Source organism: Elephas maximus, chromosome 18 (genome assembly GCF_024166365.1).
Source record: "Elephas maximus indicus isolate mEleMax1 chromosome 18, mEleMax1 primary haplotype, whole genome shotgun sequence".
NCBI lineage: Eukaryota > Metazoa > Chordata > Mammalia > Proboscidea > Elephantidae > Elephas > Elephas maximus.
In genome coordinates, this window is record NC_064836.1 from 81,004,327 (window position 1) to 81,022,882 (window position 18,556).

Consider the following 18,556-nt stretch of genomic DNA (forward strand, 5'->3'; position numbering starts at 1 on the left):
TCTTGGAGGATATTATCAGTGGTATTGATTTGGTAATTTCCTCTTCAGTGTTCTCTTTATTGGTGTAGATGAATCCAACTGATTTTTGTATGTTTATCTTGTAACCTGATACTCTTCTGAACTCTACTATTAATTTCAGTAGTTTTCTTGAGGATTATTTAGGGTTTTCTGTGTATTAGGTCATGTCATCTGCAAATAGAGATAATTTACTTCTTCCTTACCAATTTGGATGTCCTTTGTTTCTTTATCTAGCCTAATTGTTCTATCTAGGACCCCCAGCACAATGTTGAATAAGAGTGGTGATAAAGGGCATCCTTGTCTGGTTCCCATTCTCAAGGGGAATGCTTTCAGACTCTCTCCATTTAGGGTGATGTTGGCTGTTGGCTTTGTATAAATGCCCTTTATTACATTGAAAAATTTTCCTGCTATTCCTATTTTGTTGAGAGTTTTTATTATGAATGGGTGTTGGACTTGTCAAACGCCTTTTCTGCATCAGTTGATAAGATCATGTGGCTCTTGTCTCTTATTTATATGATGGATTACATTGCTTTTCTAACATTGAACCATCCCAGCATACCTGGTATGAATCCCACTTGGTCATGGTGAGTTATTTTTTGTGGTGTCTTTACCTGGTTTTGGTATCAGAGAAATGCTGGCTTCATAGAATGAGTTTGGGAGTACTCTATCCTTTTCTATGCTCTTTAGTAGTAGTGGTGTTAACTCTTCTCTGAAAGTTTGGTAGAACTCTGCAGTGAAGCCGTCTGGGCCAGGGCTTTTTTAAAATTACCTTTTTAATCTCTTCTTTTGTCATGGGTTTATTTAGTTGTTCTACCTCTGTTTGTGTTAGTTTAAGTAGGTGGTGTGTTTCTAGGAATTCATCCATTTCTTCCAGGTTTTCAAATTTGTTAGGGTACAATTTTTCATAGTAATCTGATGTGATTCTTTTAATTTCAGTTGGGTCTGTTGTGATATTGCCCATCTTATTTCTTATTCGGGTTATTTGCTTTCTCTACAGTTTTTCTTTCATCATTTTAGCCAATGGTTTATCGATTTGTTACTCTTTTCAAGGAATCAGCTTTTGGTTTTGTTAACTCTTTAAGTTGTCTTTCTGTTCTCTATTTCATTTAATTCTGCTCTAATTTTTATTATTTGCTTTCTTCTGGTTCCTGAGGGTTACTTTTGTTGCTCTCTTTCTATTTGTTGGAGTTGCAGGAATAATTCTTTTATTTTGGCCCTTTCATCTTTGTGGATGTGTGCATTTATTGCTTTAAACTGACCTCTAAGGAGCGCTTTCGCTGTGTCCCAAAGGTTCTGATACGAGGTGTTTTCATTCTCATTGGATTCTACGAATTTCTTTATCCTGTCCTTAATGTCTTCTATAACCCAGTTTTTGAGCAGGGTATTGTTCAGTTTCCAAGTGTTTGATTTCTTTTCCCTGCTTTTTCTGTTACCAATTTCAACTTTTATGGCTTTATGGTTAGAGAAGATGCTTTGCAATGTTTCAATTTGCTTTATGACCTAATATGTGGTCTATTCTAGAGAATGTTGCATGTGCACTAGAAAAAAAAGTATATTTGGCTGCTTTTGGGTGCAGTGTTCTGTATATGTCTTCGGGGTCAAGTTGGTTGATTGTGGCGTTTAGATCTTCCGTGTCTTTATTGAGCTTCTTTCTGGATGTGTGTCCTTCACTGAAAGTAGTGTGTTCGAGTCTCCTACTATTGTTGTGGAGCTGTCTATGTCATTTTTCAATGCTGTTAAGGTTTTTTTAATATATGTTGAAGCCCTGTTGTTGGGTGGGTAAATATTTAATATGGTTATATCCTCCTGGTATATTGTCCCTTCAATCATTGTATAGTGTCCTTCCTTATCCTTTGTGGTGGATTTAACTTTAAAGTCTATTTTTGTCAGAATTTAATATTGCTACTCCTGCTCTGTTTTGAGTGTTGTTTTCTAAAGTTTGTGTTGGTAAACTCACGTAGCCCAGGGGAGACAAGCACATGTTTATCTTCAATGGATAACAGCAGCTAGTTATCATATAAATGTACACTGTTGGTCATAAAATGTGTTATAGTTGAGAGAATAAAATCAACGTAAAAAGAAATTTCATGTCCCATAGATATTTTTTATTCTTATATACCTGGAAGAATTTTGCTGATAGTATGGGACAATTATCAGTGAAAAAATTGTTGCTGTTGTTGTTGTTAGGTCCTATCAAGCCTGTCCCACCTCATAGCGATCCTATAGGACAGAGTAGAACCGCACCATAGGATTTCAAAGGAGCAGCTGGTGTATTTGAAGTGCTATCTTTTTGATTAGCAGTAGAGCTCTTAACCACCACGCCATCAAGGCTCTGAAAAAAAAAATTAGTGTGACAAAAAATATGACTGTAATCTTTGGTCAGTATAGAGCTTATGAACAGAATGGGGAATATTTTCTCCACAGGCAATTTCTAAACTTTTTACTTTGCGATAAATATTGATTCAAAGGATGTTGCAAAAATAATACAGAGAGATTTTGTGCACCTCTCACTTAGTTTCCCCCAGTGGTTACATATTACACAGCTAAGGTACTATATCAAAAACTAGGAAATTGACTTTTGTACAGTGAGGTTGTGTAAGGGTTCTTGAAGACTAGCCCCATGTTTGGAGATTTACTAGTACTAACAGGACTTACCTTATGGTTGTACTCATGACTAAGATTTATTACAGCGACATAGTAAAGATACACAGCCAGGTCATAAGGAGAAATGGCACAGGCAGAGTCTGGGAGAATCCATGCGCAGGCTTTCGTGTACTCCCCCCTCCCATGAGGGGTCACACAAAACACACTTTTCCTCCAGCAGTGAAAATGCAGCAACACATGTGCAATATTTCTGTCCAAGGAAGCCCGTTAGAGACTCAGTGCCCAAGATTTTTGCCCTGGTTGCGTGCTCTGCTGATAATCGGAAAGTCAGTGGTTGGAACCAGCCACTTAGCGGGAGAAAGATGTGGCAGTCTGCTTCTGAAAAGATTAAAACCCATCGTCTTTGAGTTGATTCTGACTCAAAGCGACCCTACAGGTTAAAGTAGAGCTGCCCCATAGGGTTTCCAAGGAGCAGCTGGTGGATTCAAACTGCTGACCTTTTGGTTAGCAGCCACGCTCTTAACCACAGCACCACCAGGGATTCCATAAAGATTATCACCTTGGAAACCCTATGGGACAAGGCTACTCTGTCTTATTGGGCCACTGTGAGTCAGAATTGAGTAGTTGGCAATGTTTTTTCTTTTTAATATACTGAAAAGTCGGTTAGTTTACTTAACCAATTAAAATATATTTTTCTTTTTAGGCACACCAGATTAATATTGGTTATTATCTGACGTTACTGTTTTTGTATGGGGTAGCACTCACTGAAAGAGGAAAGAAGGAGGTATGTAGCATGTGTTACTTGCCCACTATAAATCTTTTTACATTCACTGACTTCATTTTAACAAAGTGAAATTTTGAAATTCTCTAAAAATTGAAACGATTCATTGACTTTCCTGTCATACATTTCTAATTTGAGCAGTTATGCCAAATATTATAATGTGAACCTGAAAATATGTTAGAGGAAACTGGTAATATTAGCTTAAAACTTCAGTTATTTTAACTTTATCTTTTAAATGTTTACTATTTGTGTAATATAAAAATTGCTTAGCTTTTTTCAGTCATGCATTCTATTTTAATGCATTTTCTAGTGTAGCTTAATCTCCCTGGACTTAATCTTATCCCTTTGGTAAAATATGAGTTTTACCTCAAATTTTTGTGGACTAAGATGAACTACAAGTAAGTAAAAATCTGAGTTAACCAAATGATTTCTAAGTGCCTTTTCAAATTTAACATTCTCTGTTATTAATTTTCTCTGATTTCTCATATTTCCCATATGTAGCCTTGGTATTTCTTTTACTTTTTCTCTTCCCAAATCTGTACTCTCTGCTTAGCTTCATAAATAAAATACATAAATCTGATTTGTTAATTAGGTGAGGTAGAATGTATAAGCACCCAAACTAAGCCACCTTTGTTGTAAATAATTTCATGTAATGCTAGTTATTTAGTGTGACATGCTAGAGGATATTTTTAAATAAATAAATGCGGTGTTTTTCCTACTTATTTCTTTTTCAAAGGACCCAAGACTATTATGCCTGTTTTATTCATTGTAACTGAAGCATCTTTTAGAACTGATCCTGATATTTACTTCCAAACCTGTATTGTTTATAATTAATATGGTGATGCTTTAAAAGAGATTTTATATCTATGGTCAGGAAGTCACTTATTTCATACTTGAAAAATTAGGAAGATTTGTGCTCCAGTTAGAAAGAAAACTTAGAAAGAATTATAAAGAATTGTGCCCCAGCAGTTGTTGTTGTTGTTGTTAGCTGCCATCGAGTCGGTTCCGAGTCATAGCGACCCTATGCACAACAGAACGAAACACTGCCCAGTCCTGAGTTGCTATGCTTGAGCTCATTTTTGCAGCCACTGTGTCAGTCCACCTCATTGAGGGTCTCCCTCTTTCTGTACTCTGCCAAGCATGATGTCCTTCTCCAGGGACTGATCTCTCCTGACAATATGTCCAAAGCATGTAAGACGCAGTCTTGCCGTCCTTGCCTCTAAGAGGCGTTCTGGTTGTACTTCTTCTAAAACACATTTGTTCGTTCTTTTGGCAGTCCATGGTATATTCAATATTCTTCGCCAACACCACAATTCAAAGGCGTCAATTCTTCTTCCGTCTTCCTTATTCATTGTCCAGCTTTCACATGTATATGATGTGCTTGAAAATACCATGGCGTAGGTCAGGAACACCTTAGTCTTCAAGGTGGCATCTTTGCTCTTCAACACTTTAAAGAGGTCCTTTGCAGCAGATTTGCCCAATGCAATGTGTCTTTTGATTTCCTGACAGCTGCTTCCATGGCGACTGATTGAGGATCCAAGTAAAATGAAATCCTTGACAACTTCAATCTTTTCTCCAGGTATCATGATGTAGCTCATTGGTCCAGTTGTGAGGATTTTTATTTTCTTTATGTTAGAATGTAATCCATACTGAAGGCTGTGGTCTTTGATCTTCATTAGTAAGTGCTTCAACTCCTCTTCACTTTCAGCAAGCAAGGTTGTGTCATCTGCATAACGCAGATTGTTAATGAGTCTTCCTCCAATACCGATGCCCTGTTCCTCTTCATATAGTCCAGATTCTTGTATTATTTGCTCAGCATACAGATTGAATAGGTATGGTGATAGAATACAACCCTGACACACACCTTTCCTGACTTTAAACCAATCAATATCCCCTTGTTCTATCTGAACAACTGCCTCTTGATCTATATAAAGGTTCCTCATGAGCACAATTAAGTATTCTGGAATTCCCATTCTTTGCAATGTTATCCATAATTTGTTATGATCCACACAGTCGAATGCCTTTGCATACTCAATAAAATACAGGTAAACATCCTTCTGGTATTCTCTGCTTTCAGCCAGGATTCATCTGACATCAGCAATGATATCCCTGGTTCCACGTCCTCTTCTGAAACAGGCCTGAATTTCTGGCAGTTCCCTGTCAACATATTGCTGCAGCTGTTTCTGAATGATCTTCAGCAAAGTTTTGCTTGTGTGTGATATTAATGATGTTGTTCTATAATTTCCACATTCGGTTGGATCACCTTTCTTGAGAATAGGCATAAATATGGATCTCTTCCAGTCAGTTGGACAGGAAGCTGTCTTCCATAGTTCTTGGCATAGGTGAGTGAGCACCTCCAGCGCTGCATCTGTTTGTTGAAACATCTCAATTGTTATTCCATCAATTCCTGGAGCCTTGTTTTTCACCAATGCCTTCAGAGCAGCTTGGACATCTTCCTTCAGGACTGTCGGTTCCTGATCATATGCCACCTCTTGAAATGGTTGAACATCTACTAATTCTTTTTGGTATAATGACTCTGTGTATTCCTTACATCTTCTTTTGATGCTTCCTGCGTCGTTTAATATTTTCCCCATAGAATCCTTTACTATTGCAATTTGAGGCTTGAATTTTTTCTGCAGTTCTTTCAGTTCAAGAAACGCCAAGCGTGTTCTTCCCTTTTGGTTTTCCATCTCCAGCTCTTTGCATATGTCATTATAATACTTTACTTTGTCTTCTCGAGATGCCCTTTGACATCTTCTATTCAGTTCTTTTACTTCATCAATTCTTCCTTTTGCTTTAGCTGCTCGACATTCTACAGCAAGTTTCAGAGTCTCCTCTGATAGTCATCTTGGTCTTTTCTTTCTTTTCAATGACCTCTTGCTTTCTTCATGTATGATGTCCTTGATGTCATTCCACAACTCGTCTGGTCTTTGGTCACTGGTGTTCGATATGTCAAATCTATTCTTCATATGGTCTCCAAATTCAGGTGGGATGTACTCAAGGTCATATTTTTGCTCTTGTGGACTTGCTCTGATTTTCTTCAGTTTCAACTTGAACTTGCATATGAGCAATAGATGGTCTGTTCCACAGTTGGCCCCTAGCCTTGTTCTGACTGATAATATTGAGCTTTTCCATCATCTCTTTCCACAGATGTAGTCACCTTGATTTCTGTGTGTTCCATCTGGCAAGGTCCATGTGTATAGTCGCTGTTTATGTTGGTAAAAGAAGGTATTTGCAATGAAGAAGTCGTTGGTTGCAAAATTCTATCATTTGATATCCGGCATTGTTTCTATCACCAACGCCATATTTTCCAACTACTGATCCTTCTTCTTTGTTTCCAGTTTTCACATTCCGATCGCCAGTAATTATCAATGCATCTTGATTGCATGTTTGATCAATTTCAGACTGCAGCAACTGATAAAAATCTTCTATTTCTTCATCTTTGGCCGTAGTGTTTGGTGCATAAATTTGAATAATAGTCGTATTAATTGGTCTTCCTTGTAGGCGTATGGATATTATCCTATCACTGACAGCGTTGTACTTGAGGATACATCTTGAAACATTCTTTTTGACAATGAATGCAGCACTATGTCTCTTCAAGTTGTCATTCCCAGCATAGTAGACTATATGATTGTCCAATTCAAAATGGCCAATACCAGTCCATTTCAGCTCACTAATGCCTGGGATATCAATGTTTATGCATTCCATTTCATTTTTGATTATTCCCAATTTTCCTAGATTCGTACTTCGTACATTCTAGGTTCCGATTATTAATGGATGTTTGCAGCTGTTTCTTCTCATTTTGAGTCACGCCACATCAGCAGATGAAGGTCTCGAAAGCTTTACTCCATCCACATCATTAGGGTTAACTGTACTTTGAGGAGGCAGTTCTTCCCCAGTCATCTTTTGAGTGCTTTCCAACCTGGGGGGCTCATCTTCCAGCACTATATCACACAATGTTTCGCTGCTATTCATAAGGTTTTCACTGGCTAATGCTTTTCAGAAGTAGACTGCCGGGTCCTTCTTCCTAGTCTGTCTTAGTCCAGAAGCTCAGCTGAAATCTGTCTTCCATGGGTGACCCTGCTGGTATCTGAATACCGGTAGCATAGCTTTCAGCATCCCAGCAACACGCAAGCCCCCACAGTATGACAAACTGAGAGACGCATGGACAGCAGTTAGTCATCAGAAATTGTTTTATTTTTGGCTAGCAGTATTGGCAGTTCTAGATACAGAAATTATTATTATTATTTTTTATTCTGAAATGTTGGTTAAAGAAAGTCCTAAGTGCCTTTGTAAATTATATTTTAAACACGGAATACATCATCTTTGTGAATACATACAGATTTACTGGGATCAGGGATTTAAATCAATGACTAAATGACTCGATCACTCTCAAAACTGCCCTAATTCTCCAGGTTAGGCAATAATTGTTTATTGCAAAAGAAAAAAAAAAAGTCTTCCACATCAGACAAACCTAGATTTATGTTACTACAGGATTATTTAGAAGCTGAGAGTAAATTCTTGGTGATGAAGATAGTGATCCAAGAAAATGAAATTTGTGAAAACTTTATGTCTTTAGTTTATTTTGGACGTGGCTTACTTCGATGTGCTCAGAAAAGGTAAGACTTTTAATTTAATCGGTAGATCTTGCCTGTCAACTTTCAGTATGGTGAAATGGGAATAAAGTTTGCAGAGATACTAGGGATCATGACATCTGTGCTCTGCTGGTTTGTTCTTCTCTTCTTTTACTGTAGACAATATTTTCTTTAATGTACTTGAGAATATTAAATATCAAACTTATCAGGCCATGGCAATGAAAGGCAGTATAGCAAAGACATTAGAACATAGGTTTCAGAGTTTAACAGATCTGGGTCCAAATACATTTTCTACCAGTTACCTAATCTATGAGCCTAGGAGACTTGATGTTGCTGAGTCTTATTATTTTTTTAATATGTAAAATGGAGCTAATAATAATGCTTACCTCATAAGGATACTGTAGCGATTAACACAGTGCTCAGAACAGAAAAATGCTGTACTTAATAAATTAGTGATTGTTGTAATTATTAATATTTTCACCATTGACTTAGAATAGATTTTTAAGGTGTAAACGTGCTCATGAAGAGTTCAAAATGTTTAGTTTTGGGAGTATTGAATATTATAGAGTTTAAGAAAGTGAAATTAGACCTATATGGATATTCACTTGCTATATGGAGATCCTTAGCTATTTGCAGCATCATTCATTCATTTTGTTTGCTAAATGTTATCATTTTCCAGACACTGTGCCAGGTGTTGGGGATCCAGTGGCTTACAAAATAGTTCTCATCCTCATGTAACTGATGGTATAGTGAAGCATAGAGGCCTTAATCCAATAACCAAACAAATAATCAATTATGAAATACAGTAAAGAGCTATGAAGGAAAATACTGTGAACAATCAAAGTCTCTAGTGGAACCCCAGTCTAGTTCTGAGAATCAGAGCTTTCCCAAGGAAATAATGTTTGAGATTTGAGGGATGAATTAGGTAAAGTTTATTTATATAAAATGCATGATAAGTGCTGGTCCCAAACATGGGATCCCTAAAAGTATCACGTATGTGGCAGGTCCCTAATTCTTTGTAAGGTTTATCTCCCATCTTCTGACACGTCTGTTTTTCACTAGAGTATCCAGAGGATTTCCCACTTCCTGTTCACTAGGTCTGATTAGCATGATGTTACCGGTAAGGTGGGCCAGTGTCATGTTTTGCAGAATGCCAAGACGCTCAAAACCCCTTCAGTCTATGTTACAGTGACAAAGTAGGGGAATTAACACAGCTGTAAGTCAAGACAGGAGTCTCTGGGTGGTGCAGTTGGTTAACATGCTTGGCTGCTAACCAAAAGGTTGGAGGTTCAAGTCTACCCAGAAGCACCTCAGAAGGAAGTCCTGCTGACCTACTTTTGAAAAGTCCGCCACCGAGGACCCTGTTGAGCACAGTTCTGGTGTAACATTAACACACACCAGGTCACCCTGAGTCAGAATCAGCTGGCTTTAAGACAAGACGAGGAACGTACACTGCAGTCCTTCCCTAAGATATGCAGAATACTTTTTATTCTTTTTAATGATGGGCATTGAAAAGAATGCGTTATCCAGATTATTGACGCTAGAAATGTGTGCTCAGAATAGGTAAGTTGTACGGCAACATCTTTTACTTTTATCTCTGGCTTATAGAGGACAGTCACCACAGAGCTTCTCAGGGGTGCTGGTGGCCTTCTCCCTCTGTGTCCTTATGTATTCATGAGTGGAGTATCCTCTGGGTCTTTCAAGGGTACACAGGGTAGTGGTGGGTTCTGTGGTCTTAATATAATCAGCCCATTCTAACATCCCCATCTCCCTAAGCCTTCTGACTCCTTTAATAGTCTGCCAAAAAATCTCCACCATTCCCACTTCACTTACTGTAGGTCACTGATGTGTTCAAACGCCGGGAAGCCATCTCAGCAGCGTTTTAGGGCTGACTTCAGGTGTTTTTTCTAGGAAAATACAGAAGAGTTTTCTTATATCAGTAAACACTTCCCTTTTCAGCCTTATATTTGTCCATTTGTTCAGTACTCTTAAGATACACTTTTGCACATGTTTCTGCCAGCACATACTAGTCAAATTCTGCAATTCTTATGGCAAGTAAGTTTTTTTTTTTTTTTTCCTGGGCAGGGCCTTTATCTTCTCTCTTGGGCTCTTCTTACACCTGACCCTAGATTTATGGGTTGGAAGGCAATGAGGGAAGGTAGGGGAGGATCTTGAGGAGAAAGGGCATCATCCTTTGAGACATCCACCTCGGATGATGTCATTAATTTGTTATCTGAGTAAATGGATACTGCACTTCTCTAGCAAGAAATAGGCCTTTGACAAAGGGTTCAGAGAAGTTTAGAGGATCAGTGTTTCCAATTACATCCACCTATGTGCCCCCATTTCAGATCTCAGAGCCCACTTTCTTTCAAAGCCCTGATTTTAGCATAGCTGGTCTGCCAAGGCCGTGTGTTTTTTCGCCTTTGAAATTGTTCTACGTAGAGCCTTCTGGCTTTCACAGTGTGCCCCTGAGTTGATAATGGTAGCTCTGTCAGGCTCTGCATTCTGCCTCTTTTGCAGTTGTTACACCTTGTGATTAAATCTGGGTCTGATTTTCAGTGCAGGTTATCTTCAAGGAGATGATGGCCTCTTTAAATGCTGCCATAGAAGCATTCTGGCTTTCACAGTGTGCCTCTGAGGTAATAGTTGGCTGACCTATGCCTGCCATTCTCTTTCCTCAAGGCTTCCAAGACAGTTAACAAAAACCAACCAACTCTACAGTCCCTTTAGTTACCGTTACCACGGCCCCTTCAAGTCTGAGCCACTCCAGTTCACTCCCATTTGTATTTTATCCCAATCTACCACAGGTGAGAGTCCTAATGCTTGTATTTCTACAGCATGCCAGAAGTTGTCACCACACTACTTACCACAAAAAAAAGTGTTGTTTGTTATCTTATAAGGAGCCCTGGTAGTGCAGTGGTTAAGCGCTCAGCTGCTAATCGAAAAGTTGGTGGTTTGAACCCACCAGCTGCACCATGGGAGAAAGGTGTGGTGGTCTGCTTCTATAAAGATTTACAAACTTGGAAACCCTATGGGACAATTCTGCTCTGTTCCGTAGTGTCGCTGTGAGTTGGAAGTGACTCAACATCAATGGGTTTGGTTTGGTTTTGGTGGTTGTCTTATTAATTCATTCCAGTTCAGGAATCCCATTCAAGCTAACCTATTTTAAAATGCCTTGTAGGTACAATGGAGGACTGCTAGAATTTCATAAAAGTTTACAAGAAATAGCAGAAGATCCAAATGATTATTGGTTTGACATAGATCCTACAGAAGATGAAGATTTACCTACAACTTTTAAAGTAAGAATTTAAGAATAACATTTTTAGGGCTTTTCACCTGCTATTCACCAGCATCATCTTTGATAATGTTGTAGTTTACACCAGCTGTCGTGTTCTAGAGCAAGGAAGTTCTTTGGTTGGAAATCAGCTTTTTTATACAGGCAGCCCCCGGTTACAAAGGAGATGTACCCCTAAGTATGTCTTTTAAGAATTTGTGGGTAAATTGGAATAGATGTGTATGGTTCTTGTCTAGCCTGGCTTCAGTGCACGAAAAGTCTCGAGGCCTTTTCAGTGATGTAAAAGCTGCACTGCAACAAGCGGAAGTGGTTGTGATGAAGAATTTGTCACTAGTAGGGGACGGCTCAGTTGTTCAAAATGCGGGCAAATTGACATGACATTAAGGGGCAGGTCGTTGGTAAGTCGGACGTTCCTAACTCCGGGACTGACTGTGTAAGAAACAGCCTTGATGGTGTTACGTGGTGCATAACGCGAGTGTGGTTCAACAAGTAGAGAAGCTGGGTAGCTGTGCCAGCACTTCCAAATAACAAGTTAGTAATAGCGCTACCCTGGTGCTGTAGAGCAAAATGTAATCGTTAACATCTTTTTTATAATTATATTTATAATTAAATTTATAAATTATTTTGGGGTGAAAATTGACATACTGAAAATATCGAGTCTTTCCATCTTTTAGTAAAGTTAATTAATTTTTAGCAAAGTTAATTTTTATACTAAATCTGGACGTTTCTTAAGCTGATTAAATATTTTTATTAATCAAATAAGTGAACATGTATGTAGGTATCCATGGTGTGAATAATTCCTTTTGCTACTATATTTCTTTATCTTGTTTATATGGGAGTAAAGGAATGAATTTATATATATATGTATATATTTTATATATATATAAAAAATTATATATATATATGTTAAACTAAGTGGTTTATTTGATTTTTGCATTTAGAGCACAAAGATTTTCAGTTGACTGTCTTGGATAATTTTAAAGTAGTCATATCTATAAATTTTGATAATATTTTCATTTGTCTTATAATTGTGTTTATTTCTTACTATATATCATAAATTTATTTTTTAAAATATTGTTGGCAGTGCTGGACATCCTTATCCACTTCCTGATTTTAATTTTAATTCCAATTATATTGGTTATTGATTTGAAATAGATATTCCTTATCATGTGAAGTAAATAATATACTATCATAATACAATGAGTTTTTTTAAAAAATCTTTTTAGATATTGAGTTTATTTTCTGAAAGTAAAGACTAGATGTTGTAATTTCTAGAATTAACCACTGAAAGTGTAGTAAAAGAATATATACTTCCAAACTAAAGATGGGGCAAAATAGAATAATTAGAAATAATAAATTCAAAAGAAGACAAGAAAGAGAAAAAAGAACATAGAATTGGCAGTATAAGTTGAAAGCCAATAGTAGATATTAGATTTAAATCCAAATATAACGGTAATAACACTTTGTGTAAATATACTATATACTCCAAAAAAAAGATAATAAAAATTTTCACGTTTTGTGGGTGAGATTAAAACAATAATAACTGAACAACCATAGTATATATTGCTTACAAGAAACAGCTAAAATATAAGAATTCTATAAGGTTTAAAGTAAAAATTTGGAAAAAGGTTATGTCATTCAACAAGATACCTGGTATAGTGGTCTTCACATTAAACGAAGTATAGACTTTAAGGCCAAAGCATTCCTCAAAATAAAGAGGGATATTTTATAAAAATACAAAATCCAACTCTTTGGGAAGTTATAACAACTCAACATTTGTATATGCCTAGTAATATAGCCTCAAAATATATGGCAAAGAGCTAGCTAAAAGGAGACAGATAAATCCTCAGTCACAGTGAAATATTTTAATATATGTATCTCCATCATCAATAGAATAAGCAGACATTTTCATTTTGGGAATTTGTCAAGATAATCATAGGACTTTTATTTTCTTTGACTTTATTATGTAATCATTTTACATACTTTTTAATACTGAGCTTTCGTATTTGCTTAAAGTAGCTCCTACGTGGTCTTGGTTGTTTTACTCTTTTTTCACCTGCTTTTAAAGCAGTTTCCTTTATTTATCAGAACGATTTTAGTGAATTATTTTATACAAAGTAATACATGTATGTCCCTTAAAAAATCAAACTCTATTACAAGACTTTTAACAAAAATTAACAGTTCTCCAAGTCCTGCTCCCTAGGAGCAATTTATGCCAACTCTCTAGGCATTGTCTTTTGATATGTACCTATATATATATATATATATTTTTTTTTTTTTTTTGGGAAAAAAGAATATAGTTTTTTTTTTTTTGACATTGTCTTTTGACTTTTCACTGTCGAAGGACCTTGCTACCTTAGACCTGATGTCTGTGTTTCACCTATATTTAATCAGCATTTTAAAATAGGAAAATGCATTCCAAATTGTAACTTTGGACGCTGGAAGCACATTTCTGAGCCCCACTTCTGCCCAATATGTCAGTGAGTGGCACATTGTAGTTCCACTGACAACATGGTGCCCTGGGGCCAGTTCCAGGAAAGATTCTCCTGAAACCCAGTGATTTGTTATCTGTCTGTAATCAGAGCAAGCGATTCTTTAATGGAACCTGCCAGGAGTTAGGATTATTATGGGTTAGTATGGGGAAAGAGAGAAATGTAGCCTCAAATATAGACTTCTGTATTCACGTTCAGTAAGGAATTTCTTATTTCTTAGTTAGGGCCTGCCTGTATATTGTTTACTTTCAATGAAGGAAATATATTCTATTGCTATTAAAAAAAACAAAAACATGTTGTTGTTGTTGTTGTTAGGTAGCATCCAGTCAGTTCTGACTCATAGTGACAGAATAAAACACTGCCCGGTCTTGTGCCACCCTCACATCATTGCTATGTTTGAGCCCATTGTTGCAGCAAGTGGGTCAGTCCATCTCCTTGAGGGTTGTCGTAGTCATCTAGTGCTGCTATAACAGAAATACCAGAAGTGGATGGCTTTAACAAAAAGCAGTTTATTTCCTCACAGTAAGGTAGTCTAAAAGTCCAAATTCAGAGTGTCAGCTCCAGGGGAAGCCTTTCTCTCTCTGTCGGCCTTCTCGTCAATCTTCCTGTGGACTGGGAGCTTCTCCACACAGGGACTCCAGGTCCAAAGGACATACTCTGCTCCCGACACTGCTTTCTTGGTGGTATGTGGTCCCCCTGTCTCTCTGCTTGTTTCTCTTTCATATCTCAAAAGAGAATGCCTCAAGACACAATCTAGTCTTGTAGACTGAGTCCTGCCTCACTAACACAACTGCCACCCATCCACACTCATTAAGATCATACAGGCAGGATTTACACCATGTAGGAAAATCACACAATACCGAGAATCATGGCCCAGCCGAATTGATACACACATTTTTGGAGGGGCATAATTCAATCCATGACAAGGGTATTCCTCTTTTTTACTGGCCCTCTGCTTTTCCAAGCATGACGTCCTTCTCCAGGGACTGATCCCACCTAATAACATGTCAGAGCAATATAAACCATGTCCTTTAAAAAGGGATATAAAATGGACATATTACCTAAGATAAAATATTGGAAGTGTTGTGGTCTTAATTTATTATTGTTAATTCATGAAATTTTTTTTTTTAATCTAGGATCTGCTTAGTAATTTTATCAAGACATCTGAAAGTAATATAATGAGGCAGACCATTTGCAGTTATCTAGATTGTGAACGATCTTGTGAAGCTGACATTTTACAGAACACCACTTACAAGGTACTATAATTAACAATTAACTGAGTATTTTTAAACATGTGATTATAAATGTAAACTTAGGTAAAAATTGTAATATTACCATGAATTAAAATAGTGTTTAAACAGAGTATTTAGTTTAATTACAGTGTTAGTGCAGGCGAAAGAGTAGCCTCAGGATACAGGGTTTCTGATATTTTGTTGTACCAGCATATAATTGACTTATTTGAATTATTGCCTTTTTATCCTAATTTTTCAGACTCTAATAATGTAAAAATGACTTTCAAGTTCCTTGATTACCAATGACCTATTGGTAACTTTTTAATGCCATGTACAACTCACCTAGGGGTAGAACCGTTTTAAAAGTGGCCGACAGTGGCATTTTCTACAGTTACATGACCTGTTTCCATCTCAACAGTTTACTTTTATTCTTTCACAGGGATTTGTTCAGATAATGTGCAGTAAAAGCTGCTGTATTTATTTCCATAAAATTTGTTGGAAAAGGTTCAAGAACTTAAAATATCCAGGCGAAAATGATCAGGTATTTGCTTTTCCTTCTTAAAACTTGACTGCATTTCTTCCTCTGCCTTTTCCCCTTTTCCTCTTCTCCCTTCATTTCTTCCTGTCTACATCTGCCCTCTTCCCCGTTTTGTGGTTCCTTTTTCCTCTTCCCCCTCTCACCGCCCCATTCTTTCCAATCTTCCATTCATTGTCACTATTTCTTAAACAACTGTTCTCAGGGATGCTCTGCAAGTTGCCTTGATCAGTGATTTCCATGGGTTTGTTCCCTTTCCTCTCGAAGTTTATTTCTAAGATTAGCAATATTGTTGCAGATAGTTGATAAAGGACATAAAATCAAAGAATAGAATTGCTTAATTAACACACAGAAAGGTTAATTATACAACTTTAAGGACAATTTTTATTTTAGGGTAGAGAACAATGATACATTTTATAGTCCTCAAAAATGTATTTGGAATTATTTACACTTACCCAAATTCATATAACTACATTCAGTTCTTTGCCACTAAAATTAAAATGGAAACCCAAAGCCCAATTCTATATCAGTGAGCTAATGATAACAAATTTGGTCTATAATGTTTGGTTGTATAGTGTTACATTGTGCAAACAATACAAAACCCTTATAAAGCGATTATGGTGTAGTAGAAAGAACACTGGATTTGTTGTTGGGAGATCTAAGTTCAAGTTCAGTTTGAGTCATTTACCTTTTTTTTTTTAACATTAGGCTGGTAATTTAATCTCTCTGGGACTCATTTTTTAAAGCTATAAGTTAAAGATAGTAATAACTATAGGGTTGTTGGGAGGATTAACAGATAAAATAGGTGAACTCACATTGTAAACTATAAAAATTACTGTGTAAGGCATTATTATTCACTTTCTTAAGCAGTATATAAATACTTTTTTTTGTTTTTTTTAAAATAAGGGCTTGGATTTTCTTATTGCTCAATTTCAAAAAGACAAGTAAAAGAAAAGGAAATAACCAGAGGAAATGGCAAGGTCATAATCAGAATAAAGATTCAGGGTTTTTATTCTTTACTTTTCCCAGAATCTTCATGTATCTGATAGAAATTTAGTATTCCTTTTTCTGCTCATGGAGTTAGTACATTGTATTTGAAGTCGCTTTTCCTGCGGCAGCGAATACATTTTAGGCTGTACTGTAGCTCTTTGAAGATTCTGAAGTAGAAATGAGGAGAGAAAAGTGCAGCCATGCATTTTACGTAGAAAATCCACTGATACATGAAATGAACCATCTCTGACTAGCTCTCAGATGTTTATTCGCGTTCTTCAGTTTTTCAACTACTAACATATGCTTTTAAATATTTATTGAAATGTAATCATATTTGCACATCAGCGATTTGTCTCTTTTGTTTTATATTAATTATCTGTTTATAATCTTAGAGTTTTAGTGGGAAAAAATGTTTGAAGGAAGAATGTACAGGTGACATTGTAAGGATGCTAGAATGTGATATACCTGGAATTGTAAAAATTTTGGTGAGTATCTGTTTCTTATTTTTCTAGCTTTCCTTCACTCTAGTGGTATTTTTTTTACTTAAGACAGATTTATGAGTCAAAATACAGAATTATGACTATTCTCTTTGATGGTGACTAAGCCGCCTGACTTTTCTGCTGCTTTGATTTATCCAAAGTAATATTTCAGTGGTCTTCAAAAATAATAACACTTTAAAAATAAGGAGGGACTGAGAAGAAAAGAAGCAGAGATAAAGCTGGCTATGCCTGTACCAATGAGGAGAGTATGTCCTGAACCTGTGGTGATAAGTAATCCAGTTCTGGGAAAGCCATTATAGTTTATAATGATCTGTTTTATTGACTTTTCAGTTGGTAACTAAATAGACCAAAAGTATAAGTAGAAGTGTATCTTATTTATTTCTTTATCTTTAGATGCATTACATTTGTATTTCAAATTTGGCATTTAGGTCTAGAACTGCCTTTCGAGGTGGACTCTTGTTTGTTGTTTGATCAGGATTTTCTGTGGTTCGCCCTGTTACTTCTGTTTATTTGTTTTATATTCACTATGGCTTCATTTCACTCTTTTTTTTTTTCCAAATGTTAATATTAGGAAGTAACAGTAGAGAATTTGGAAAATTGAACTACATTGGGCTATTTTTTTTTTTTTTCCTTCATTCGTTGCAGTTTGAAGTTGTGAGAAAGGATGAATATATGACCATTGAAAATTTAGGAGCAAGGTAAGCTTGAAATAGAATATTCTGTTACTTTTCTTCTGAGCAGTAAATGTTTTCCAATTGCTTCTTCCTTCTGTGTTTCTGTCACTTGTTGGAGCTCCAGTAGATTTAAAGGAAGTATTAAGAGTGTGATGAAGCCCCAGAGGCATCGTGGTTAAAGCTCTGGGCTGCTAGCCGGAAGGTCAGCAATTTGAATCCACCAGCTGTCCTGCAGGGTAGAAAGATGTGGTAGTCTGCTTCCATGAGGACTACAGCCTTGGAAACCAGGTGGGACAGTTCTGCTCTGTTCCGTAGGATCTCTGTGAGCCGGAATCAACTCAACAGCAACAGGCTTTATGAGGGGTGTGAAAAATTACGTTTAATTGCCGTTTGTAACTCTTCTCTCTTCTCATTTGTGGTAGACATTTACATTCTAAAGCAGGGAAAGAGAAATTATGTGAATATTTTTACCTCAAGAGTGAAAATGATCCTTTCTTGAAAAATTTTTTTTTTCTTAAAGTTATTTAAATTAGATATTATGCTATAAAAACTTTTTCCAGCTTTCAAAACTCACCCAGAAACAACACAGCAAAGAAAAACAAAACAAAGCAGTACAAACTCATCCAGGCCACTAAGAAGGCCTCTTAATTAGTATCTTCTTCTTTTTGAAAGAAATAATATATTTATTTCTAGTTAGCCACAATTACTTACTAATAGGATATATGTTTCTGTTGGGCGCTGTGCATCTTCTCAGACTTGGGAGTGAGATTGGCCATTTGCTTTTTTTTTTTTTTTAACATTTTAGTTTGTTTTATGTGAAAGTTTACAGAGCAAATGAGT

The 18,556-nt window shown here is 36.5% G+C and overlaps 1 protein-coding gene across 14 annotated transcripts in view; it reads left to right on the forward strand.

Annotated features, from left to right (window-relative positions):
• DZIP3 (DAZ interacting zinc finger protein 3) overlaps positions 1-18,556 on the forward strand; it is a 103,896-nt gene that overhangs the window by 42,534 nt on the left and 42,806 nt on the right. For all 14 annotated transcript variants that reach the window (XR_007513760.1, XR_007513758.1, XR_007513761.1 and 11 more), the window contains 7 exons: positions 3,326-3,406; positions 7,898-8,022; positions 11,180-11,297; positions 14,922-15,041; positions 15,457-15,558; positions 16,935-17,027; positions 17,688-17,740. Coding sequence is in view for 4 of the 14 variants with exons in the window: in XM_049857798.1 (XP_049713755.1) it covers positions 3,326-3,406; positions 7,898-8,022; positions 11,180-11,297; positions 14,922-15,041; positions 15,457-15,558; positions 16,935-17,027; positions 17,688-17,740 (692 nt within the window). In the remaining 10 variants the exon portion in view is untranslated. The remainder of the gene's footprint in view (positions 1-3,325; positions 3,407-7,897; positions 8,023-11,179; positions 11,298-14,921; positions 15,042-15,456; positions 15,559-16,934; positions 17,028-17,687; positions 17,741-18,556) is intronic.